This window comes from Muscardinus avellanarius (assembly GCF_963383645.1).
Source record: "Muscardinus avellanarius genome assembly, chromosome: 6".
Taxonomy (NCBI): Eukaryota; Metazoa; Chordata; class Mammalia; order Rodentia; family Gliridae; genus Muscardinus; species Muscardinus avellanarius.
The window spans coordinates 136924200-136951119 of NC_137791.1; the positions used below are offsets into that span (position 1 = coordinate 136924200).

General features: G+C 56.5%; 1 protein-coding gene across 1 annotated transcript in view; it reads right to left on the minus strand.

Annotated features, from left to right (window-relative positions):
- The window catches only part of ABLIM2 (actin binding LIM protein family member 2), a gene marked incomplete at both ends in the record, with an annotated part of 96784 nt that overhangs the window by 2769 nt on the left and 67095 nt on the right, over window positions 1-26920 (minus strand). Inside the window, 4 exons of the mRNA XM_080697287.1 lie at window positions 14453-14533; window positions 14722-14729; window positions 16029-16083; window positions 20485-20546. Coding sequence (XP_080553413.1) covers window positions 14453-14533; window positions 14722-14729; window positions 16029-16083; window positions 20485-20546 — 206 coding nt within the window. The remainder of the gene's footprint in view (window positions 1-14452; window positions 14534-14721; window positions 14730-16028; window positions 16084-20484; window positions 20547-26920) is intronic.

A 26920-nucleotide genomic window follows, 5' to 3' on the forward strand; every position in this document is an offset into this window, starting at 1 on the left:
ACAATGTATGCCTGTGTTACACAGACCGTGTCTAGACCCGTGTCCTCGGCGGGACAGGACGGGGTTGTGAACAACAACAAAGAGACCGGCGTGGGGGGTTTGCAACCAGGCTGGTGCCAGGATGTGCTTCTGGTTTTTCATGCTGTGCCAGGCGCCCTCCTTAGCCTAGGAAGAGTGGAGCAGTGCCCGGCATCTTGGTTCAAAGGAGAGACCGGGGGCGGACCAGGTCCCCTGGGTGTCAGCAGGGCTGTGCTGGGGCCAGCGGGCACTGTGTGCTGCATGCTGGGGCAGGAGAGAAGGGCAGGCGTGGCGTGGCACCGTGGGCTGCACACCTCAGGAGGCTCCCAGGGCAGGACCCGGAGCGGCAGGTGGATGGGAGATAAGGATCTCGGGGTGCGGGATGGTGGAGGCATCGGTACCGCCGCGGCCAGCCATGGCGGAACAGTTGAGGCGGGGGGTTGGCAAAGGGATGGAGGAATTCTAAAATTTTCACGGGGGTGTCAGGTGTCCTCTGGGAAAGAGACACCGTGACCCGGACGCTGGAGTCACCAGAGGCCCCAGGGATGACAGCTTGCCAGATAACAGCAGGGTCAGGGCCTGCAGCCCTGGGGGGCCTGAGCCACTTGCATGTGGTATTTGGGGCTCAGGATGCGGGACAGGGAGTCACATCCTGGCTCTGCGCTGCGCCTCTGAGCCAGGACGGCATCGGGATTCCAACCCCCCAGCCCTGTGCCACCCTCCTTTATTTATCCAGCAAAGTCGAGCAGCCGCACAGTCTGGGCAGGAGCATCCCGGGCTCCAGCAGCGGCGTGGCAGGTCTGTGTGGCCTCACGGAGCCACACTCCACTGGAGAAGAGGAGCACGCGGTAAGCAGGTATAAATATATAACGTGTCAGTGTTTCATCTAACAGATAAGCACACGCATGCTAGGCAGGCTGGAGAGAAAGCCGCCCATCTGGGTGTGTGGCTACTTCAGCCGGGAGGCCCCAAGGGTCCTCTCTTAGCAGGTAGCCTGGGAAGGAGCTGGGATCTGCAGAACCCTGGGATGCCATGGCCACTGGAGGCAGCCAAGGGGCCCTCTCCAGGTGCACAGGGGCAGCTACTATGGGCACCAGGCTGCCCCAGCACAAAAATACCTCCAAGTTCTTCACTGCCAGGCATGCCCGCCAGTGCCAGCCACAGGGGTGGTTTGGCAGCCCACTACCAGGTGCTCCTCTCCGTACTGGGGAGGGCCAACCACAGAAGCTGGCCATGTCATGGGGGTGCCTCCCTCCCGCCCTGCTCCTGCTCCTCCTTGACCTTAAACAGCCAAAAAACTCCGAGAACTGAGTCCAAGAAGCAAGAGAAATGCAGGTCCTGTGGCCACAGAGACACCGCCCGTGGGGACCTGGGAAGCCAGATGGAGCACTAGGCGGAGAGGAAGAGGAGGAGCCAGGTGGGAGCCTGCAGAGGAGCCACCTATCCCCAGCCCCCAAAATAAGCAGGCCAGGGAGGCAGCAGACCAGGCCTTCAAAGTTTGAGAGGCCTGTGGGGAGCATCCGTGCCTGCTCCAAGTCAGTCCGTGATTGGCAGTGGTTTGCAGGCGCTGCCCAGCCCTGGGCCAGTCCCTTTGGTAAAGCAAAGGTTTTGTGACGTTTACCCTGAGTGGCTTCATGTGTAGTGCAAGTCCTGCAGCAGGATGACGAGCACGACGGCCGTTCCAGCTGACACCTCCCTCCTACACAGCGCAGCCACAGGCACACACTGAGAAATAGCAGAGCTGCTACGTAAAGACCGCCAGCACGGTGTGGGGCGCGCACTTGCCATCCCAGCACTCGGGAGGCTGGGACAGGAGGATCTGGCTTCGTGGTCAGCCTCAGTTACTTAGTGAGGCCCTCTGCAACTCAGTGAGACCCTGTTTCCAAATACAGAATAAAATATAGGGCTGGGGGTGTAGCTCAGAGGAAGAATGCCCCTGGGTTCCATCCCCAGTAGCACACACACACAAAAAATTTTTTAATAGAGCTGGAGATGTAGCTTAGAGGTAGAATGCCACTGGATTCCAACCCCGGTAGTATAAATTAATAAATAAGTAAATAAATACATATGATCTCTGCGCTTAATGCGTTAACTCAGTAGCAAGCTCAAGGCTATGTGGGCACAGCTCACAGCCCAGGGCATGAGCTCAGCAAACATACCCACCCACTGAGTGATGTAACCCTCACCTGAGACCCGTGAACACAGGAGCACCCCAACACTGGGCACAGCAGCACCCAGACCCCATGGCCTGGCCACTTACCACAAGCCTTGCTCAAAAGAACGGCCACCGCCACCAGCCTCTGCTTCTTTTTTTTTTTTTTTTTTTTTTTTGGTACTGGGGTTGGAACCCAGGGGCATTCTACCTCTGAGCTACACACCCTGCCCTATATTTTATTCTTTATCTGGAAACAGGGTCTCACTGAGTTGCAGAGGGCCTCACTAAGTAGCTGAGGCTGCCCTTGGACCGCCATACTCCCGTCTCAGCCTCCCGAGTGCTGGGATCGCAGCGTGCCCACCGCGCCTGGCTGGCCTCTGCTTCTGTCCCTGGGCTGCAGCTCAGTGTACTTTCTCCTGACCAGGACTACTCCGAGCTGACGTTCGGACACTGCCGTCTGTCTCCTGGGCCCTCCTCCTGCGCTGCCTCTGCTTGGAAAGCCAGCTCTCCTCACCACCCTGGCCACTCCGACTCCTTGGGTCCTCCAGGAGCCCTCCCACCGCACTCCCAGAGCTCGCAGGATGTTAGACATCTTCCCATGTCACAGCGTCCCTGTGTCTACCGACTGGGGACACACTTCCCAGGCCACGGCTTGAGCTGCCCACAATTCCTGCCCTGGAACCCATTCCTGATGGGATGACACTGAGAGGTGGAGCCCCGGGAGGTGTGGTTACGCTCTGCCCTCAAGAGTCGGGTGGGCGCCCCTGTAACCGAGGTAGAAGGGCGTGGCCCTGCCTCCTCCCACCTCGGCCTCCTGCCCTGCATTCAGGGTGCTGCATGCCGGGAGCACACCGGGCGCAGCAGGAGGCTGAGCTCACTAGCCTGTGGCTGGCGCCAAACCTACCGGAGCCCTGAACGTGGACTTCCAGCCTTCAGACCTTGAGAAGTAACTTTCTCTTATTTAGAAATTACCCAGTCCATCGCGCTTTGCCACAGCGGCCCAAACAGACTGACACATCTGGGCGCTGAGGAGCAGCACTGGCCAATTGCCCTCGTGTAATTTCTCCACCGCGGCCAATCCCAAGCTGCCAGTGTGACGTCTCTGAACACAGCCACGCTGTTTACAGTTGTCTCCCCATCCACGAGGACATGTACCAAGGCCCCTGTGGGTGTCCCCAAACCACAAGTAACACAAACCCCACATAGGGTGTAGCGTTTTCTACTTCTCTGCAGCCTTGCTACTCAGCACCAGAGTGAGTAGGTCCTTCCCTGTTTACACCCCGCAGCCTTCCCTGGGTCATTGCACCTGCGCTGGAGGACCATTTTTAAGTGAAATAATCTCAGGATTTGGGAGGCTGAGACAGGAGGACTGCAGGTTTGTGGCCAGCCTCAGCTACTCATGCCCTCTGCAGCTTAGTGAGACCCTGTTTCAAGATAAAAAATAAAATAGGACTGAGGATGTAGCTCAGAGGTGGAATGTTGCTGGGCTCATTCCCAGTAACACACACACACACACACACACACACACACACACACACACACACACACTGAAGTAAAGAGACTGGAAACTGGAACACAAGAACTGATATCCTGTGAACACCAAGAGGACACAGAAAGACCAAGGGGGATCGGCGGCCAGCGCAGACCCACTGGAGGAGGGTGGCTCACACTCCGGGTGGGACAGAGCAGGACACTGCAACACTTCTTTATGCCACTCAGAATGAGCACAATTTAAAACAAGAATTGTTTACTTCTGGAGTTTTCCATTTAATATTGAGGTAAGAGCTGGGTGTGGTGGTGCACGCTTGTAATCACAGAATTCCGGAGGCTGAGACCGGAGGATCAGCCTCAGATACTTAGTGAGGCCCTTTGTAACTCACTGAGACCCTGTTCCAAAAATAAAAAGGCTAAAAAATAGGGCTGGGGTGTATAGCTCGGAGATACGATGCCCCTGGGCTTCATCCCCAGGACCCCTCTCAAAAAAAATGAGGTAGGATAGAAGGAATAAAATATTAGGTAGAAAGAAGACAAATTGGAAAGGAAAGGAAAATACAGTTTTAAATCTGGAAAGGCAGCCGGGCGTGGTGGCGCACGCTTGTAATCCCCACGCTTGGGAGGCAGAGACAGGAGGATCGCGCAGGTTCGAAGCCAGCCGCGCGCGATGGCTTAGGAGACCCTGTTTCCAAATTTTAAAAAATGTAAAAATAGGTCTGGGAGTGTATCCCGGAAGTAGAAGGGCTTCCAGGAACCCCAGTACCACAATAATAATAATAATAATAATAATAAAATAAATAATAAAATAAATCTTGAAAGGCCACAATGTGTAACTCCTATAGGGTCTGTCTTAGGCAGAAGCCCAGGAGCTCACACCCTTCATCACAATGGCCTTTCCCACCTGAGATGCCTAGTAAACAAAGGATGCTAGGAAGGACAAGGTCACAGGCCACCCGGGCCACTGAGGTCCAGACCCAAATCCCTCCCGTGCCCCTGGTCAGCCCGCGCTCTAGGACCCCATAAAGGAAGGATGCCAAAGGCCCCCGAGCCTCTCACACGCTCCGGTGTCTCTAGGCTTCTCGTGCTTTTGAGATGGCCAGCGTTTCCTCTGAACGTGTATGCTTACTTAAATCAAAACCTCTGCCTTTATCTCTGACTGGCGCGCGTTGAAATTCTTTTCATCACGGAAGCCAAGAACCCACCCAAGTTATGTTTTCCTATGACAAGATCGTCCAACCACAGCTGCCCATGGGCAAGCGAAACAGGCAGAGAAGCCGTAGACGGGGCGGGGGCTGGCTGCCGTAGGAGATTGCTACCAAGACCCAGCAGGTTAGTGTAGCCATCAGGAAGGCATGGGTTATAACGCACCACGCTTCTTTACAATACAACTTACGTTGTTGCGGGCTTATATATTCGTTTTTCAGCAATGACTGAAAAAAATTGCAAAATTTCAAAGCTTACAAAATTCCTGGGAACACGACAGGTGGTTCCTTTGAGCACCAGGAGCAGTCCTGGCGTCCTGCTGGGCCTGGAGCACACTGCATCAGGACAAATTATGGAACAAGAGCAGGCTGGGCAGAGATGGCTGCCGGCGGGGCCTGGGCAGGGAGCGCACTCATTCACCGTCTGGTGTGTTGTGGGCTCCGGCCCTCTCCCAGCCCCCCACCTCCCTCCCCAGCCGCCATGCAGGAGCGGAGCACAGGAGGGCTTTGCTCCATGCCCGCTCCTGGCCCTCCTTTAGCGCCCTCAGGGTGCCGGGAGCCGGGCACACAGCAGTCAACTCCAGCAGCACAGAGCTCCCAGCCTCTCTCTGCCGTGCAGTTTCCCGGGAGAACTGAATCCACTTGACCTCGGGGCTGGGAGAGTCTGACACAGGTTTTCTCAGGAGCCACTGCCTTGGTCACTCACGCAGGAGCACTCGGGGCTGACGTGGGCTGGTGGTGAAGCCCCAGGCCCCCTGCAGGGCCCCCCATGCCCCGCCAAGCTCAGATGTACCTGGGAATGCCCTCCTGACACCTCCTTCCTCCACTCAGCCCACCAGTCACGGTTGCCCTGCAGCAGCGGCACCAGCCGGGTGGGCTCAGGCCCAGTCCCGCTCAGCCTGGGCTCCAGGGCCAGTCAGGGCCGCTTTGCTCCTGGGGCCATAATACCTCTGCTCATGCCCACCGCCTGGTCTGAGGGCACCCTCCCTGCAAAGGCCTGTCACTGGAGGTGGTCTCTGCTGCTCACTAGGGGTCCCCTGCAGGGTCCACAGCAGCCGCAGCTCTGTAGTGACCACAGATGGCCACTCTCATCTGTGCCGGGTGGGCTCCTCACCCACCTCTGGGACCTCTCCTGTGCTGTGGGCTGGGAAGAGTGGAGGTTCAGGGGCGCAGCAGTTGGGTACCAGTGGTCCCAAAGAGCCGCCTCTCATGGCCTGACCCACTCCTTCCTCAGAGACACACGGAGGCCTGCAAAGCTCTCCCCCCGCTTCTCCAGCAGCTCTACCTCCGGGTCCTGCCACAGGATGGGGAATGTGCCAGTATTGGAAAACTGCTTTGGTATTAATGTAAAAAGCAGTCAGGGCCTGGGTGCTGCGCAGACACTTGGGCAGGGTGGGGGAGGCAGCTGTTACCCTGCAGAGTCCCCACCCCCACCAAAGGTGATTACCAAGTACTCAAAAGAGTTGTAGCCCAGGGTCTTCATATATGTGTATACGAATATATGTGTATATATGTGTATATATGTGTATATATGTGTATGTATATGTATGTATGTATGTATGTATATGTATGTAGGTATATATGTATATACATATATATGTATATGTGTGTGTATATATATATATATATATATATATATATATTTGTGGGGGGTGTCTGGGGATGGAATCCAGGGACATCTGACCTCTGAGCTACAACCCCTGCCATAATTTTTATTCTTCATTTTGAAACGGGGTCTCACTGAGTTGCAGAGGGCCTCACTAAGTAGCTGAGGCTGGCTGGGAACCATGATCCTCTGGTCTCAGCCTCCCAAATGCTGGGATTGCAAGCGTGAGCCACCACGCCTGGCAGGCCTTCATATTTTAAAGACAAGTTTACATAATAAATAACGTCTGGCAGATAGGCTAAAACTCCCCGGGAGGATGGCACAGGCCTTTGTCAAAGGGGGCAGATACCGTGGGACCCCTGACTTTGTAAACCAAGTAACACATCTTGGTCTTAACAGAGTCGTGCACCAGAAACAGGGGCGGGCCACACCCGCTCAGGACAGGGAGGCGGCCTTTGTTTAAGCAGAATGGGAGAGAGCAAATCCTCAGAGTCACATCACGAGCTTGTACCAAAGATAATGGGCAGAATCACACCTGAGCCGGGTCAGGAGCAGCGAGACTCTTGGTTAAGTGAGAGGGGAGATACGAATCTATAAAAACTGTTCTATATTTAAAACCTCAGTGTCTACCTTCAAGGCGCTCCAATGTGTCCCTCTCTGACGCAGTGCTTTGTTTTGCCCTTCTTTCTACCTTCGTAATAATAAAATCTGCTTAAGTTCGCAGCAGTATAATTCTGGCTCTTTTTTTCTAAACTAGCTAAGGACAAGAAGCCGCAGCTCCACCTCACACCGTTAGGGTTTTGGCTGTTTCAGGTCCCGCCCTCGGGGACTGAGCTGGACAGGCAGGCCCAGGCACACCGTGTCCTTGCACGGAGCCCCTGCTGCCCCGCTGGCCTCCCCTCCAGGAGGGCAGCATGACTGCCCATCCACCGCTCTCTCACTCCCGGCTGGGGACAATGCTTTTTGCCAACGGCAGCCACAGGTCTGGCCCCCAGTGCGCTCTTCCTGTGCCTGCTCGTGGCATTCACGGTCCTCTCCCGGACCCGGCCTGGCCTCCCAGGCCTTGGGCACTCAGCTTCTGCCTGTCCTCAGGCTTCCCAGGTTTCCTCTAGCTTCCAGAACCCCGGTGCTCTCTTGTAAGCCTCCTATTGGCCAGGGAGGCTCTGGCAGCTCCAAGCCCCTTGCAGCCCCCTTGCCAGCCATGGGGTGTGCCCTTCTCACCAGACCGGTTGGGCAAGCTAAACAAAGGGGGCATTCTTGAACTACGGGTCTCCCTCCTGTGGCATTCCATCCTGGGTTTCGGCTGCCTGAACTCATCGGGTGTGTGCTTAGCGTTAGGGCCTGCAGGAGGCTGGCTCCCCAAACCACAGGCTGCTGAGGTCAGGGAGCCTCGGGGTGCCTGAGGACTCACCCAGCGTGGCCAGGTCTCGGACCCCAAGGAGCACAGGATACCGTGCCCGCTCACCTGGCTGTCGTGCTAAGCTGGTGGGCCACGGTGCCTGCTTACTTGGCCAAACGCTAGTCTAGATGGTCTACAGGCGTTCCATAGGTGTGGTTAGCCAACAGTTATCTTTCAGGAAAGAGGATAATCCTCGAAAACAGGGTAGGCCTCACCCAACCGATCGAAGGCTGTAAAATATAAATGGGTTTCCAGAGAAGACGCTCTGCCTCTGAGTCCCAGCTGGCTGAGTTTCCGTCTCAGAATTGCCAGCCCCATAATTCCAAGTGCCAAGACCTCCAAATAAACTCATCAGTCTACCCTATGTGCGCATCTATGTACATACACACTTATGTATCATGTATGTATGATCTATGTACACATGCATGTACAGACGGAGGCATCTATACATGTATCTATGCATGCATTTATGTGTGAAGTATCTGTGTGTATGTATGCATCTATTATGTATGGACTTCTGTACACAGGGGCATTCCACCTCCAAGCTACAACTCTACCCCTTTCTACTTTTAATTTTGAGACAGGGTCTTTCTAAGTTGCTAAGGGGCTCACTAAGCTGCCAAGGCCAGACTCAAACCTGTGATTCTCCTGTGTCAGCTTCCCAAGTAATGGAGTTACAGTTGTATGCCACATGCCCACTGTATATGTACCTAGGTGCGCATGTACTTATGCATGCACGTGTGCATGCCTGTATCTGTGTATATACACGTATGTTTGTATCTGTCTCTATCTATGTACACATGTCTTGTTGCATGTATGTGTGTATTCATGTATCTATGTATATGCGTGTGTTGGTATCTGTCTTAGCATGTGTATCTATGAATACACGTCTTGCTGCATGTATGTTGCATTCATGTATCTATATACATGCCTGTGCACACGTCTCTGCATGTGTGTATCTATGTGCGCATGTGTCTATGCGTGTGTGTAAGTTGCACGTATCTATCTGCCCCAACGCTCCAGTTCTCTGTGGACTGACTCACACTTTCCTGCCGTAAGCAGAACGTGCGTGCGTTGAGGAGTCGGGGGACCGAGAGGCCAGCAGTTCATTTTTGAAACACATCTAGAAGATGGGATGACCTCGTGGCCCCGAGCGCCACCTTGACTTGAACCCCAGCTCTGCCTCGCATGAGCCAGGGCCTGGGGAAGCCATGTGGACACCTGTCAGGTGAAGCACCCGTAGTGAAACATGTCACGTGCTTGGAAAGAGCCCGTGAGCCGGGTGTGGTGGCACACGCTTGTCATCCCCGCCCTTGGGAGGCGGAGACAGGAGGATCGCGCAGGTTCGAAGCCACCTGCGCTGGCTTAGGAGACCCTGTTTCCAAATAAAAATGTAAAAATAGGTCTGGGAGTGTAGCCCGGAGGTAGAAGGGCTTCCAGGAACCCCAACCACCAAAATATAAATAAATAAATAAATAAATAAATAAATAAATAAATAATAATAAATAGCAAGCCCGTGAAATACAGCGAGTCTGGTGGCCCTGCCCCTCATGCACGGTGCGCTGGTGGCAGGGAGGGATCCCTTCCCCTGGTGGCTGAGCCTCCATCACACACGGCTACCAGATACTCCATCAGCTTCTGGGCAGCCACTGTTCGAGGCCGTTTCTATAGCCCCTGTGCGTGTGTGCGTGTGTGCATGCGTGCGTGCGTGCGTGCGTGTGTGCTACTGGGAAATGAACCTAATACTAGGTAGTCTATCTCCAGGCTACGCCCCCAGCCCTATTTTTATTCTTTTTTTTTTTTTTTGAAACAGGGTCTCATTAGGTTGCAGAGGGCCTAAGTAACAGGCTGGCCACAAACGTGTGATACTCCTGTCTCAGCCTCCCAAGTACTGGATTTACAAGCATGTGCCACCACACCCAGCTCACAAAAGCCTTTTTTGTGTGTGTCTGTGTGGTACTGGGGATGGAACCCAGGGGCATTCTACCTCTGAGCTACACTCCTAACCCTATTTTTTATTCTTTATTTTTTTTAAACAGGGTCTCACTGAGTTGCAGAGGGCCTCACTAAGTAGCTGAGGCTGTCAGCGAACCACGATCCTCCCGTCTCAGCCTCCCGGATGCTGGGATTGCAAGCGCGCCCACCGCGTCTCGCTCACAAAATCCTTTTCTAACCACACGCATCTGCATGGTGGTGAATGAGAGGCACCGAGGGTGAAATATTCTGACTGTGCACACAACACCTGCTCTGCGCTCGGAAGCTGTTCAGCGGCCATTCCTGACAACCTGAGTCAGTGCTCCCCGCCTCCCCGCCTCCCCGCAGGGCAGGCACAGGGTAGAGACCCCACAGACTCAGAGTGGGTATTAACTCACCCGCAGTCACACAGCTAGACATGGCGGAGACTGGATCCCCGCCAGGCACGCTGACCCCAAGTGCTCACGCTGCGCTGGGACGGACGCCGCCCTTGGACGGCAGAGGGCCAGAACGACTCAGGAGCAAAACGATGAGGTCCTTTGAGGAGCACCAGGGCATAGGGAGGGCCTCGGATCAGGGCACACGTGGTTCTGCCTCTGGTTAGAAGAGGCTCCAGCCCCTCAGACTGGGAGCTCTTGGCAGAGACCCCGGGGGAGAGCGCTTGGTGCACGGGGGTCTGAGCTCCTCTGAGGCAGGCGGTACTCAGTCCACCATGGCCAGGAATCAGATTCTGGTCCTCCAGGACAGAGCACCCTATCTCAGGGAAGGCGCTGCGCTGGGCCCCTCGCGGGCCACCTGCTGGTCCCTGCTCTGCTCGCTGGTGCCATGTGGTCACCAGACCCCTTCTACAGCCAAAGAGGACTGCCATGTCTTGTTCTTAAGCCACAGATGTCAACTTAGCACCTGCCAGGGGTGATGAGGGCCCTGCACTGCTGCCAGCCGAGCGTCCCGAATGCCCTCGGCCATGGCTGGGACACCAAGGTGCAGTCACCACCATTTCAGAACGCTGTTCCACCGGGAAACCATCACTCCACCCTCTCCAACCCCAGCTGCTTTGACTGCCCAAACAAGGTGGGTCCGTCCACCTCTTGCCCTCAGCGATGCCACCACCCCTATAGGGCCATCACACCTTGCCACAGTGACCCAAACTGCCCCCACACAGTCTCCCTGATACGCGCAGCTGGTCTAAGCTTCATGGTGCAGCTACAGGAGCTGTTATCAATTGCAAACTTAATCATGCAACCCCAACTTAGGAGCCTTTGTTCTCAGGCTAAAAACCTAACTTCCCAGGCCCCCACTGGGTGCTCTCCTCAGCTTCACAACCCAAGCTCAGCCCTTCTTATCCCTCAAGGGGCACGAGCTCCCTCCAGCCCCAGGGCCTTTGCACATGCAGTTAGCTCTTCCTAGAATTCTCTATCTACCTGCCATCCCTCCCTGAGCTCACAAGACACACAAGCATGCATACACCTACACACATGTTTGCATTGGAGCTAACGGCACACGGTTCACCTTTACACTTTTTTTTTTTGTTTTTTTTTAATGGTACTGGGGATGGAGCCCAGCGGCATTCTACCTCTGGACCACACCCCCAGTCCTATTTTTTAGTCTTTTCCTTTTTGAAACAGGGTTTCACTGAGTTGCAGAGGGCTTCATTAAGGAGCTGAGGTTGTCTGCGAACCCGTGATCCTCCAGTCTCCGCCTCCTGACCTTTTACACATTTTAAACACACACTCACAGGCCCCCCTCCGTCCTCTCCCACTGAGCCATCTTGCTGGCGTATGAGTGTACAGACTCCTTTGCATCATCGGGTGGTTGGTGTCTGTCTCCCAGGTCAGGCTGAGTCTCCCGGGGCGGAGTTCAGGCCATTGCTCAGGGTGTCCCCAGCGTAGGCTCAGTGCCAGGAACACGTTCACAGCCCAGCCCGGTGGCAGAGTATCAAGTGGCATGCACAGCATCCCACAGCACACGCCTCCTTCCGGGGATGGACCCTAAGGACCCATGGTGGACACTGCCGCTGGGCCCCCGTCCACGCCCTGTTCCTGAGCACCCAGCTAGGCTGTGCCTCTCAGCCTGCCTCGCAGCGAGCCTGGCCACTTGTCAAGCTCACCACCCTGGGGTGTGAGCAGAAGCGCTGTCCTGTCCTGTCCCTCCACTGCCTGGGCCCTGGGGCCCTTCCATGTGGGACACCACCACGTGGCCACTGGAAAAGTAGGGTCAGAAGCCGGGCGTGGTGGCGCACGCTTATAATCCCAGCCTTCAGGAGGCTGAGACAGGAGGATCGCGGTTCCCGGCCAGCCTCAGCTACTTAGTGAGTCCCTTCGCAACTCAGTGAGACCCTGTTTCAAATTAAAGAAGAAAAAATAGGGCTGGGGTGTAGCTTGGAGGTCGAATGCCCCTGGGTTCCATCCCCAGACCTGAAAAAAAAAAAAAAAAGGAGAGAGAGAGAAGAGAAGAAGGAAGGAAGGAAGGAAGGAAGGAAGGAAGGAAGGAAGGAAGGAAGGAAAAGTAGAGTCAGAGTTCCATTAACTGGCATAAAAACGTCCAAGTCAAAGTGAGGAGAAGAGGCGGGACGTCCAGCTGAAGGCACCGCGGCACCCCACTTGTCCAGAGCAGGACCCCGCCATCCCGGGGCGTTAGTACAGAGCCTTCTGGAAGCTGGCCTGCCGCAGAGCTGACCGGCTTGAGGACGGGGCAGGGGAATTCTATGAGAGTTTTATGTTCTTTTTTGTACTTCTCTGGACTTTTACAATACTTATGAAATGTTTTTGTAATAAAAGCGAAGCTCTTTCCCCTGCAATAAAAACACCAGGGGCCTCTGCTCCTGCTGGGGAGCCGCCCCCTTCTGGCTCAAGTCCCAGCCCGCTGCCCCGGGGGGGCCTCAGGGAGGGCGAAGCCGGCCACTCCAGCGCCTCCTGCCTCCACTGAGCTCAGGGAGCAGGAATGACGAGAGGCGCACCCTTGGGTGTGTTTTCAGAGATTTGAAAGATGGAGCTAAAAAAAAAAAAAAAGAAAGATTGAACTCATTCTGCAAGCCACAGGGGCTTTTAAGACGGATATCTTTACATATGATAACCACTTGAGGCTGGCATTTCCCAGTGTTTCTCCAGAAGAAAGAAAGGAAGAGAGAGAAGGAGGGAGGGAGGGAGGGAGGGAGAGAGAGAGAGAGAGAAGGAGGAAGAGGAGGAGGAGGAGGAGGAGGAGGAGGAGGAGGAGGAGGAGGAGGAGAAGGAGAAGGAGAAGAAAAGAGAAGTAGAAAAACCAGAGCCAGGTGTGGTGGCGCACACTTGTAATCCAGCATTTGGGAGGCTGAGACAGGAGGATCACGGTTCGCGAACAGCCTCAGCTACTTAGTGAGGCCCTTTGCAACTCAGTGAGACCCTGTTTCAAAATAAAGAATAAAAAATAGGGTTGGGGTGTAGCTCAGAGGTAGAATGCCCCCTGGGTTCCATCCCTAATACTGCAAAAATAAAAAATAAATAAAACAGGCATGGTGGTGCACACTTATAGTCCCAGCACTGAGAGGCTGAGACAGGAGAATTGCAGGTTTGAAGCCAGCCTCAGCAATGAGGTTTTCTGCAACTTAGCGAGACCCTTTTCCAAAAATAAAGAATAAAAAATATGGCTGTTTGTGTAGCTCAAAGGTAGAATACTCCTGAGTTCAATCCCCAGTACTGGAAAGGAAGGAAAGAAGGAAGGACGGACAATAGGAAGGAAAGAAGACTGAAGAGGGTTAAGGCGCACCCCAGCCCAGCCCCAGGAAGGAAGTGGCTCGGCAGGAGGAGCTCTGAGCTGGGGCGCCTGGGCTCTGAGCTCTGAGCTGCCGTTGGCTCCGCAGCCCACCAGCCCGACCCCAACTGGCCCCTGGTTCCTGGCCGGGTCCATGGCCGCATGGTGGCGGGGCTGCCTGCCCGGCCCCCGTGCTGTCCTGTCTGATGCCAGGCAGAGGCTCGGGGCCCAGTGCTCAGGTCTGTGCCTCCAAGTGCAGGGCGTCTGATTCCAGCCGCATCTGTGCGCTCCTCCAACACTCCCCGAGCTCCTCCGCCTGCCCCGGAGGCCTCCAGCCCCGGACTCACACCCGGGCTCCCGGCCCTGCTGCCCGCCTCCTCCATGAGGACCACACGGCCCAGCGCCTCGGAAGCTCTTTCCTGGTCCCAGAGGCGAAGCCCACGGGTCCTGCTCACCGCTGGTGTGGGCCCTGTGGCTCCTTCGCGGGCACAGGGGGTGCTCAGTGTGGGGTGGGGGCTGCACTGACTGGCTGCAGGCTCTTTACTAATTTTTGGTGATACTGAGGATGGAACTCAGGGTCCTTTTACTTCTGACCTATTTTACCTTTAATTTGGAAACACAGTCTCGCTAAGTTGCGGAGAGTTTCACTAAATTGCTCTTGGCTGACTTCGAACCTGCGATCTTCCTGTCTCAGCCTCCCAAGGGCTGAGATTGCCAGCACGCGCCACCGCAAGGGCTCAGAACCCGAGCTGCGGGTTGAAGCCCTGTGGGCCTGGACGCCGCGCCGCCCACAGCGGCCCCTAGCGGATGAGTTTGGCACCACAGCACGGCCGAGGGCTGCGGCCGCGCGTGCGCAGTAGAGAGGACCCGGCCCTTACCTCCAGTCTCGTCCGGTCCACGTCTTTGGGCAGTTTCACGCGGATTCGGTTGGTTACGATGAGGGCGTCATAAGGATAAATCTGCAGGGGAGAGGCCGCAGGTTCACCTCGAGGAGCGAGTGCGCGCTGGGGCCAGAGAGCCGAGCCCAAGGCGAAGGGAGGGACATACTTGCGGCTGCGTCCACACACACACAGTTAAGGGGGCGCGCAGGGGAGGGGGCTTTAACCTGGCCGGCGGCCGGGGTCCGCGTGCGCGGCGGCGCTCTTACCTTGTACTCTGTAAGAGAAGAGGAGAGCACAGGGGTGACTTAGGACGCGGGGCCCACCCACGGTGGAGGCAGCCCGTCTGGGGGACCCCCGCGCCCCTGCAGCCCGCGCGGCATACCTGTGCCCCCACCTCCCTGCAGCCTGCCCGGGCTCTGATCTGGGAGCTGGGGAAGGGGCTCTGAGGCCCCCCCCACCCCGTAAGACAGCAGGAGGCATGGTCCGGAGGCGGGGGCCAGACTGGAGGCCGGGCGGGTCTCTCCTGTGGTTTGGGCCACCCTGAACAAGATGCCTGCCTCGGTTTTCCCAGCCTGGGCTCTCCCAGGCAAGCCTTTTGGGGTGCTATGGAGACGGACGTCCACACGGCGACCGGACCCTTCGCCCTTCACTGTCTACCCTGCTGTCATTCCTCCTTTTAGACTGCCCCACTCTGCACCCTGGTTTTTTTTGTTTTTGTTTTTTTTGGTTTTTTTGCGGTACTGGGGATGGAACCCAGGAGCATTTATTCTTTATTTTGAAACAGCGTCTCACTGAGTTGCAAAGGGCCTCACTAAGTAGCTGAGGCTGGCTGTGAACCGCGATCCTCCCATCTCAGCCTCCCAAATGCCGGGATTACAAGCATGCGCCCCCACGCCCGGTTTGCACCCTAACTTTTGAGAGGATTTTTCTTCTAGGCTAAAAGCATCTTACTAAAAATAAAACAATACGGGTAGCAGGGCCTCCATGCACACAGGACCCACAGCAAGCAGGATCGCGAGGACCTGGGCCTTGACAGCTCCAGCAGGGGACCCCTGTGAGAGGACCAGTCCCTGAGGCCCCAAGATGCCACACAGGACCCTGAGAGGCCAGCCCCGAGGCCCAGAGACCCGGATGCGCACTTGAGAGGAGCAGGCTGTGTCCCAGCCAGCTTACAAGAGCAAGGCTCCGGGGGTCCCTAGGTGATGTGGGGGTTGTGTGCCGGGGCAAGAGCCCCCAGGAGCTGCAGGAGCATCCTAGGAGGGCACCCAGCAGCCTCCCAGCCACCCGAGAGTCCCCCGGATGCCTGCAGCCAGGCAGCAGAGGGAGGCGGGCTCTGACCGCTTGCGGCAATCCCCGGCAATCCTGGTTTGCAAGTGAGTCACAGTTTCCACCTCACCAGGGGGGCCCTGCAGCCCAGCACGGGCCGTCTTAGGTAATGATGGCTGGAGGTGGAACTATCCTCCCTCCCTGAGCCTTGTGCCAGCAGCCCCCGGAGGGGGTCTCAACGCGACAGGTGGAAAGGTGTCAGTGCCCCCTGCCGGGCCAGAGACCTGGGGGTCCCCGCTGTGTGTACCTCGCGTGCCCCAGCCGGCATCCGGGTCTGTTCCACAAGGGGCCATATTGGCGTTCTGGAAGAGAGAGAGAGAGAGAGGACGGCAAGAGGCAGGCTGCCCAGGCAGCGGGGGGCCAGGATGTCCCCGTGGCCCTGGTCCTCACACGACCTGGGGGGAGGGTGCCCACGGCACAGTGCCGGGCTGAGGTGAACCAACAGTGAAGCCTAGTTCTGGGCTGCAGCCTCTGCTGGCACTCACACGCCGCCCAGGCCTCTGCGCCCCGCCTGGCTGGCCGGCTCCAGCTGCCCTTAAAGACGATCCCAGGTAGCCGGGCGGCACAGCATGGCTCCCCTTGCTCGGGCTGTGCTGGGCACGGTGCCCAGGCTTTGCAACCATACCCGCTGTCTCCAGTGTTACTAGTGTCCCCATGCTCCAGCCCATTCCCTCTGCCCTGCAAGACAAGGGGCACCGCCGGCCAGCGCTCCTGGGCACGCACCCGTGCCTGCTCCGTTCTGAGCCCCAGCTACACGGATCCACGCGGCTATGTGTACCAACACAGCCACCTGCACCGAGACCCAAGGCAAGACAGGTCTTCCTCTCCTCCCGGGACCCCGCAGGCACCATCGCAGCGCCAGGGGAAGCTGTTTTGAGGGTGAGAGGAGCCCCATTTCCGGCAAGGATCTGATTGTTCAGCCTGTGTGCAGTGGCCATGTCTGTGATGATAACACACACAGGTGACACAGCTGAGCGCTCCGGCCACTGCCTCAAGCTCCTGCCCCATGTGCCCGTGGCAGCCGGCAACAGGCTGTGCCATATAAGGGCATCACGACTAAGAGTGTCCGGAATCCTCCTTCCCTTCTAACCCACCTGAGGAAAACGTCTTCATGTCCTGTGAAACCCACCACTCTAAGTCACACACTGAGCCCCAGGGCTGGCTGGCCCAGCCCTCTCCCGCCCGCGGCCCGTGCCCTGGCGTTTGCATTTGCCGTGTGCAGTCGTGGTCCTGCACCCGCTGCCCCCAGCGGGCCGAGCCCCTGGAAGAAAAGGTCTCATTCCCGCCCGGATCCCCAGCACCCAGGATGGGACCTGAAATGGGGTCAGGGCTATTGGCCAGCGCTTCTGAAGTGACATTTCCAGAGACGGTTCTGCAGCTCAGGGGATCGAATGCTTAGCCCAGGACTGGGTACTGTTACAGGCACAGCCGCTTCCACCCACTGCTTTAGGCAGAAAGCACGGAGTCAGCTCTGGCCCTATGGAGCGCAGGGACAGGAAAAGACCCTAGCCCAAAGCTCTTCGTCTGACCCGGGAAGCAGGCCTGGGGAGAAGCCCCACCTTCTGCCAGAGAGCCCAGAGGTGACCTGTAAGTGGGGCTTGCGGCTGGCCTGTACTGAATGTTTGACATGTTGTTTGTCATGGATCTGTTTCTGGCATTGATTAGATTTCTGGAAATACTGCTTTAAACCCGATGAATGGGGAGGACACATCTTGCCTAGTACCTGTCTCCCCTCCAGCCCTAGTCCCAGGTCCTGGCCTAGGAGCCTTCACACCAGCCGGCAGCTCTCCACCATTCCCCTCTGGAGGTAAGAAGCATTGGGAGACTCCTGCAGCCACAGGACAGCCCCCCACGGCCCTGCCTGGAGCCTTCCCTGGTATAGGGTCCCCTGCCGGGACCTGCTTTAGCCCATAGGCCAGGCTGATGCTAAAGGGAAATGCTGCCCCCCAGTGCCCGCTGCCTGCAGCACAGCCGCAGAAGGCCAGACCCCTCTACCTTGACCTGGGACGGGAACCTACTTCCAGGCAGCAAAACCAGCAGGTAGGTACCCAGGGCGGGTAGCGGGGACTGTGTGGGCTGCGGGGGAGGGGGGAGCGAGGGCGCCGGGAGCTTCTCACAGGGCCTTGTGGCTGCTGCTGCTGCCCTTTTGTGGTCCTGGGGGTTGAGTCCAAGGGCATTCTACCTTTGAGCTATACTCTCGGCCTGTTTTATTTATTTTGAAAGAGGGTCTTGCTTTGTTGCTGAAGCTGGCCTCGAACCCATGATCCTCCTGTCTCAGCCCCCCAAGTCCTGGGATTAAAGGTATGTACTCCTCACTGCACTTGGCTGGCTTTTGGGTTATTTTTGATAGAACTTTATCTTGCAGTCTCCTCCTTCTCTCTCCATCTCTCTCTTATTGTTTATTTATTTTGTGTGGTGCTGGGGATGAAATCCAGGGGTTTTCCTGCCTCCAGGCTACACCTCTTTTTTATATTTTATTTGGAAGCAGGGTCTCACTAAGTTGCTGAGAGCCTCACTAAGTAGCTGAGGCTGGCTTCAAGCCCGCGCGATCCTCTGTCTCAGCCTCTCTCCCAAGCGCGGGGATTACAAGCCTGCGCCACCACTCCCGGCTTTATTCATTTATTTATATTTTGCAGTACTAGTGATTATACCCAAGGCTTTGCACATGCCAGAATTCTACCCCTGAGCTACGTCCCCAGCGCATTTTCTTTTTTATTTTGAGACAGGGTCTCACATGCTGGCCTTGAACCTACAATCCTCCTACCTCAGCCTGAGTTATTGGGATTATAGGTGTGTGCCACCAAGCCTGGCTTTTCCCCGCCTCTTTTGGAAGCTGATAATAATAAGACCTGGCCTCCCTGCATTTTTGCTTTGACCTAGGCCTTTTGGAATCCTTTCTGGAAGTAAAACAAACCAAGGAAACACCTAGTAAATGACACTGGGGCCCCACAGGCCATCGGCTCAGGTGCTCGGATGGCACTGCCTGGGAGCCCAGCGTGGAGGGCCTGCGTGCCTGGCCCTGCTGGGCATGGCTGTGTGGTAAACGGCTGGTCACTCGACACATCACGTATCTGGCTTTCCTGCTGAGAAGTTGGCATAAAAGCTCTTAAGTGTCTTAGAGCGAAAAAAAATAGGAAAGGTTGTTAGCAGGGGAAAATATACTGGAACAAGTGATCCATGGAGTCTCCCATCTCCTGCTCAAGCAACGAAAAAGGCTGAAACTCTTCAGGTGAGGATGGATCCCACGTCTGCGGCCCCTGCGCCTATGCGGAGGACGTGGCCAATTCTCCATGCACCCACTGGGCGGAGGAGAGAACACGGTCACAGGTTCTGCTCTCAGTCCTGTAACACTTAAGATTCTGCTCCCACTGTTCTGGGTGCGACGAGGACCGTCCTGCCAGAATGTCAGGCCAGCTCTTCTCTACCTTACAGGCGCAGCGCCTGGAGGCTGACCTCCGCAGACACACAGGCACCCACCCCGGTGCCCCCGCGAGCTGAGAGCATCTCCCGGAAGAGGATGTACTGGGCATGTGGGGTGCGCCCTCCTTATTCTAAAGCTATAGGAGCTGACCTGGCAGACCCTGCGCCCACCGCCCCGGCCCAGAAAGCAGCTGTCGCACATGAGAGAAGAACATTCCAGAAGGGTTCCCCACTGCCCCGGAGTGGGGTGCGGGCTGGGAGGAGGGACCGCGTTGCCGGTGTCGTAGCGGTCTGTCACCGACCCATGACCCCCGTGCTGTCCCTGTGAGAGAGAAGTCCCTGGAGAAAATTCAAAGATGCATGCTACATGCGCAGTCCACAGCGGCCCAATCCGGAAAGGGAAGAGATGTTAGTGGGGGCGGGCCCGGGGCCACGAGAATCCAACCACGCAGAGCGCCTGGGCCTGGACAGAACCGCGGCAGCAGATCTGACAGCCCAAGGGCCACGGAGCGTGAAGGCCGGCCCCTCCTGGAGACTGTGTCCCTGCCTGGCCGCCATCCCTGGCTCACAAGCCTCCTGCCTTGATTGCCCCAGAGAGACACAGGGGCTGCAATTGTCAGCAGCTCTCTTGTGAGGGGACTAGCCTCCATTTATGGACACATTTCCTCAGACTGGGAAGAGGCAGCCAGCCCTAGGTATCCACATATGAGGGGGTCCGGTACCCACCAGGCCTTCCCCCCTAAGGAACATCACTGGGACCGCCAGATACCAGAGTGCTTGTGCTATCTCTGATGACCCGGGATCTGGAACACTCGGGTCGGGAGCTTGAGCTAACTGCTCCCAGTGACAAAAGAAAGTGCAGCTGCTGGGAGGCCCCATCTCCCTGCGGGCAGTCGTGTGGTAGTCAGGACAGTGGGTGAAGGGCCTGTGGCCTCCCAGCCTTGCAGTGGACACTAGGTCTCATGGTCCTTCCTCGGCTGTAATCGGGCCCCACCTCCCTCCTCGCCGGAGGAGGAAGCAGGCGCCCTGGGCTTCTTGGAGTGGGGCCTGATCACTCTGGGTGGTCCCTGCCTTCCCCACCCCACACCCTGGGTCTCCCTGGGGCCTGGGGCAGAGTAGAGGAAGAGCAGGGGGCTCCCGGGTCTGGTCAAGTCCTGGTAGGGAAAAGAGGCAGCAGAGGCGGGCAGGGTCAGCGGCCTCTCCGGGCTGCGCGGTCAAGCAGCGGCGGTACTGTTGGAATCGGCGGTTAGTACACCGCGAGCCGGGGAGGGGCGGGTACCTACCCGGTGGTCCAGGCCATTCTTCCCGTGTCCTGGGAGAGAGTCAGATTTGGAATAGGGGGAGCCTGAAATAAACACAGCACAGCTTGGTCACTCACACACCCGCCGGGGAGGGGCTGGGCAGGTGAGATGTGCCGGAGCCCCCAGGACCTCCCCTGCCACACTGCGCCTCCGGTCCCCAGAGCACCGCCCGAGGAAGAAGCCAGGCATGGCGCCGCCAGCCCTGTGTTCACTGCTGGCCAGACTTCACCCAACACAAAGCCCCAGCCTGTGACCCCAGGGCAGGAAGGGCCTGGCCACCCTGAGCCAGAGTTGGCCACCACCCATGCTGGATGTGGTGAGGAGGGGCCTTTCACGACATCAACTTCAGGGTTCTCAGACTTTTCTTAGCAGAGGAACCTTCTTACCCCAAACTCCAGGTGAACCACACTGCATGAGAGAGCTGGGGAGACAGGCTGGGAGAGGGGCGTGGGCCATTCTCTCCCATGTACTCCTCCCAGACTCTCTAAGACCCCCCCAGGTAAATGGTCAAGCCAGCTCTTCACATTTTATAGAGCAGAGAACAGGCCCACAGACTGCCTGAGAGCACCCAGCTAAGGCGCAGCCTCAGGATGCCAGCCAGGGCCTCCTGACTTGTGGTCCTGGGTCCTTCCAAACACCTGCTTCCTAATTTACATGCAGAGTATGTACACTCGGATCCCGAGGAATCCTCTGGTCAAGACACAGGAGCTCCTTGTCAACCCAAGATGCTAGGCGGGGTGGTTCTCAAAGTGAATCCCCAAGAGCAGCTTTGGCCTATGTGTCAGGAACACAGAATCAGCCTAGCACCAGAGTTACTGCATCAGAATTCTGGGGCCGTGAATTCAGTCCAGCGTCTGTGTTTTGATGAGCCTCCCAGGCCACTTGAAGCACACTGGTATCCAGAAACCACTATTCTTTGGTCTCAAGATCGGAGTAAGCCCTAACTGCATCCTAACTGTGCCCCAGTCCCATGCCAGTGACCTCCCCTGCAAGCACGCCGCAACCTGTGACCCGCTGGACAGCTCGGATGGCTCTCAGAGCCTGGGTGTCACCCACAGCTCTCGACTTCCAACAACTCACATGTGGTGTAAAAACCTTAGTACCTTCAAGGCCACTTTATGCTCCGCTTCCTGCCCACAATTATCGTAGACATTTCCTCCACCTGCCAGAGCAGCCATATAAGACAGTGTTATAGCTTTGCTTCGACCACTGGATATGACTTCAGAAACTCAAAAGGAGCCCAGTTGTGGTGGCACACACCTGTGATCTCAGTTCTTGGGAGGTAGAGACAGGAGGATTGCAGGTTCAAGGACAGCTTCAGCAAAATAGTTAGACTCACAGCAACCTAGTGAGATCCTGTTTTAGAACAAAAAATAAAAAGGGCTGGGGGTGTAGTTCGGAGGTCGAACGTCCCCGGGTCGTAATCCCTCCCCCACAAGCTCAAGAAGAGGATGCTCTATCATTTTAACCCCATCCTCACCTATTCTGATAGTCTTCCTTTCTGAAGTTCTGAGCTGCATCTATCACTTGCTGTTTGGAGAAAAACTTAACAGCTCTTTAAGTTCTGCTAGACAGGCATTCTCTCAACTTCCCGTTGTCTGAGAATGTCTTTATTTCCCATTCCAGCCGAAGCATATTTTCCGACGAATACAGAATTCACCTTAACAGTCCTTGTTCTCACTGCACAGGCACTCTGCCAATTCCTCCAGTTTCCATAGTTCGGGATAAGAAGTCTGCTGTCTCTCAGTTGGTGTGTGCACCACAGACAGTGCGTCTTTTCTCACTGGATGCTTTTAAGAATTTTCTTTCCCTTTTTAACCCCTTAATTCCCAGAAGGTTAACCCTGATGCGGCTTGGTGCAGGACTTTTGGTATATCTCCTCTGGGGTTCGCTCAATTTCGTGAACCTCTGGGCTCAAGAACTTTTGCCAGGTTTGGCAAGTTTTCAGCCATTATTTCTCCAAATATTTATTTCAAAGCCATTCTTTCTCTCCGCCTTCTGGGAATCCAATAACATGGCCTTTGTCCCCAGATCATCGAAACTCTTCTTTTTTCTCTCTTTATTCTTGAGAGTGGATGACTTTTGTTTCTTTATCTGCAAGACCCCCAATTCTCCATCAGATTCGGCTACTCTTAAGTCCATCCAGTGGACCTTTTGTTTTGATTATTTTACTTTTCGGTTCTATAGTTCCCATTTTTGTACAACTTTTATCTCTTTGGTGAAATTTCCTCCTTTTTAGCTGCCCCAAAATGATTTACAATTTCTTATGGAAGCATTTTATGATGGAGGCCTCGAAGCCTCGTCGGGTAGTTCCAGGGTCTGACTTTCTTCAGCATCATCTGTTGATTTCCTTTCTTCATTACAGTGGTTGACTTTTGGCTCTCCATGTGATGAGTAATTTTTATTAAATCCTGGACATTTTGGATGTTTTATCAGAAGACTGGATCATATTTAAGCCTTCTATTTTAGCAAGCTCTTGTTCTGTTTAGGGTCTGTGTGTAGGGCCTGGTCTTCGATGGCCTGCGGTTTCCAATGACAACTTGGTTTCCAGAATTCTTCTTGGTGTGTTAGTCTGTCCTGCTGTATTCACCCAGTGCAGCCGGTGCTCCTGATAAGACCGACTGGAGCTGTCCACAGGGGTCAGAGTGCTACCACAGGTGGCCCTGAGCCCCTGGGTGGGAGGCAGAGACCCGGCATGGATGGAGGCCCTCTCCTCGGGCCTGATGGCTTTCCACTTGGTTTAGTGGCCGGGTCTGGGGGAAGGAGACACCTTTCTGTCCCCTGCCCCAGTGTGAGGATCCCGCCTTCTTCCTGTCCTGTGTTCATATCGGTCTTATTTCCAGTTCCTTCCCACTGTATTTAGAGGGAAAGCATGAAGGGAGGGGCCTATGGGATCTCATCCTTTGAGTTACTATTGAGGCCCATTAAAATTGGTCTGTCTTTGGGAGGGACCAGATGTCTGTTGATTTTAAAGATCCCAGGTCCCTTGCGCAGCTGGGGCCAAGAAGCAGTATTGTTTACAGAGTCCCTTCACACACTCAGAAATTTCACTTGGCCCTTGCTGGCCTGCATTGAACACGAGTCCATTTTATAGACAAAGAAGCTGAGGCCTCATGAAATCGAGTGACCTAGTCAAACTAGCGAAGGCTCAGGCTCCTGGATTCAGAAAACCATCACCCCACCTGCTCCCAGCAGGTCTGCCTGGATGTGTCTGTAGGTGTGTGGTCTTCTAGGGATCTGTGTATCTGAGGGAATCAGACCGCCTTCAAGAGTGTGAGGCTGGTGAGGGCATCAGGGGCGGGAGGAGAGAGGCAGCCCGTGCCCAGGCTGGACCCAAGCTGCCTGTGGCCGCCTGCCCTTAGCCTTGGGCCCAAGACATGCTCTCCTTGGCTCTGTCCCCTGCCAGGCTGGCTCCTTGGAGGTCAGAGTAGCCCATGCATATTCGAGGAGAGGCCCTCATGGGTGGAGGGAATGCTGAAGACACAGCAGGGGGCCCGTGATGGCCACAGCATCCCAGGGTGCTCTTGGACGACTGACCCATAAGCCCCCTGGGGGGGACAAACAGCATCAGTTCACTGGTGCCTCCCTGTGCAGCTGTGGGGTCCTGAGTATTTGGGTCCCTGTTCAAGCCTGGGCATCCCCATCTGAGGATGGGGGCTGGAACCCCCACTCTCCCTGAGCTGCAGTGGACAAGAGGTGCTAGGGCAGTCTGAGCTCAGCTCCAGAGGCTGGTCAGAAGGTGCTGGCTTCCGGATGCTTGGGGTAGCCTGGCCGTGGACTTCAGTACATTCTGCCCAGATGTCCCCTGAAGGCAGAGGGAGGCTGTGGGCCTTACCACAGAGGCTCCTGCTAGGAGGACTAGACCATCCCTGTTTTCACAGATAAGAAAAGAAGCTCAAACTCAGAGAGGTTTGCATCTGTGCCCAAGGACTCTGCTCCGGCAGGCCAGCACCCAGGGCGGCGCTCTCTGCTGACCCTTCACACCATCTCCTGGACATGTCTGCAGCCCCATCTGCATGGCAGCCAGCCTCGTGTCCTCACCCCCAGTGCCAGGAGCACTATCTGTGTCCTCTGTGTCCCACGCAGAGGAGTTTGGCTTCTGGGAGCATGACTAGAGCCCCCAGGCCTCTTCCCAGGAACCCTGGTGGCTCCCTCATGGCACCTTCGTTCATGGAACCCGGTGTTCCTCCTGGCCAGGGGAGACCGAGCTTCTGCTTATAGGTAGCGATATCCAGGCCCCAGGCAGAGGTGGGGGACAAAGGGCCTCGAGTTCACGGCTCCACTTTGACATCGGTACGGACATGTGAACTGCCTGCTGCCCATGGGCTGGGAGGCACACCCTGTCCAGTCCCCGCTGCAGGCACAGAAGCTCCAGCCAACCAAGGTATCTCCAGCTAACCCAGCAAGGGGCAGCAGGCTGCTCCCTGGGCCCCTGGCCCCTGCTTCAGGTCTGCTCTCCCAGGAGTGGCCTCTGCCCCGCAGCAGCGTCCTGTCCTGGGCCAGGTCCTCCCTGATCCCCAGATCAGGGCGTTCAGGGCGGTGGCCAGCCCACAGGCACGCAGGGCTCTCTGGTCTCAGGCTCTGACCCATCAGGAGCTGATGGCCCTTGGTCTCCACCTGCAGCCCAGAACCCTTCTGCGCTCCAAGCCCGTGCCTCCGCCTCCTGGCAGGTCCACCTGGATGTCTGAGTCTCCCAAGCCAACATGAGGACACCTGTCTTTCTGTCCCCATCTCTGAACAGGCACCTCTGTTCCCCTGAGCCAGAACCACCCTGGTCTTTCTTTCTTTCTCTTTCTTTTTTTGGAGAGGGAGATTGAACTGGGAATTGAACTCAGGACATTCTACTTGCACAATTTATTCCCCAACCCTTTTTATCTTGAAATAGAAGCTCATTGCTGAGAATGGCCTCCAATCTGCGATCTTCCTGTCTCAGCCTTCTAGGGTTAGAGGAGTGTGCCACCGTGCCTGTCTAACTGAAGTCCTCTTGGCTCTGCTATCCCATCCCTAATGCCCAGCACGTCCTCATGGCCCGCACGCTCACACTGGCCCACCGCCATGCTGGTCAAGGGCTCTTGCTATACACCTGGAAGCCAGTCGCCCCTCCAGCGGCCCCCTGGCATGTTAAACACTTAAAGAAGGGACACCCATCTCCTGCTGGAGGTTTGCAGTGAGGCCCTGCTGCCCGGCACCCACTGTAGACCCCTCGGGGGTCCCTCTGCCACCGCCCAGCACCTCCATCCCCCAGTGCCTGCCCTGCACTGGAGTCTGCACCTCTGTGCACGCCGTGTGCTGCCTGAGCCCCTCCCCAGCCTGGGTGCTGGTGACCGCCTCCTGCTACCCTCCTGCCTGACACCAGCCTGCTAAAAAAGTCAGATAGCATGAAAACACAGCCCAGACCCTCTAGAACCTTCTGACAAGGGGCTGGTGACCTGGCTTGCCACCACCAGTCTGCCTGGGCCTTTCCCGGGTGTGTTCTAGTCCTGTGGGACCCAGGCCTCCTCCCCCATGCACAGGTGTCCAAGCCTGTACCCTGCCCCCACATCCCAGCAGGGCTTGCCTTAGATGTTTCTGCCTGGCTTCCTGCCCGGGGGAGGGCAGCTCCCTGACGGATCCTTGGTCTTCTCTGGCCTCTCCTCTATTCCTGACACCCAGCGTGGAACACAGAAAGTGCTCGTGAAATAGTTAGCTGTTGGCTGGTGGGCAGCTCGCACCCTCTCCCTGGACCGTCTGGCCTGTTCTAAAATGCAGAGAGGCCAGGTGTTCTTGGGCCAGGTCTGCCACATGGCGATTCTACCCCACGGGCCTCAGTCACGCCTGGGAGGCCTGCCCACCCAAGAGATGGACGGGCGGCAAAGTGGGGAACTAGGCAGCACGAAGAGGTGTCTTCCCACCCTGGGACTCCAGGGAAAGGACCAGAAAAGGAGTCGAGGGCCTGCGTCCGCATGTCCCCTGGGGGTGGCCCGTGGGAGGGTAACCAGCCAAGACAAGCATGTGACATCACGGGGCTGCACAGGGGCCTCACAGCGGAGGGAACACACGAAGGTGACACGAGATGCCAGAGCCACAGCCAAGGCCTCCCTGCACTGCCTCTGCTGCGGACTCACGGCTGTCCCCACGCTCTGAGGCCCCTCGCTGAGGTTGGGGGAAGGAGCGGATGAACTTTGGAAGCATGGAGGCCTTTCTAGGGGCCACTGAGTCCTCTGGGCTGTGTTTCCAGCCAGAGGCCAGCATGCTGACAAGCCTCTGTGTAGGTGTGTGTGTGTGTGTGTGTGTGTGTGTGTGTGTGTGTGTGTGTGGTGTGTGTGCAGGGGACCTCAGAGGAGAGGCGGGAGCTGAGAGCTGAGGCCTGTGGGACCCAGCGCAGCAGTAGGCACCCTCAGGGCCCAGGCCGCCCATATAGGGCAGGGAGCCTTCTCCT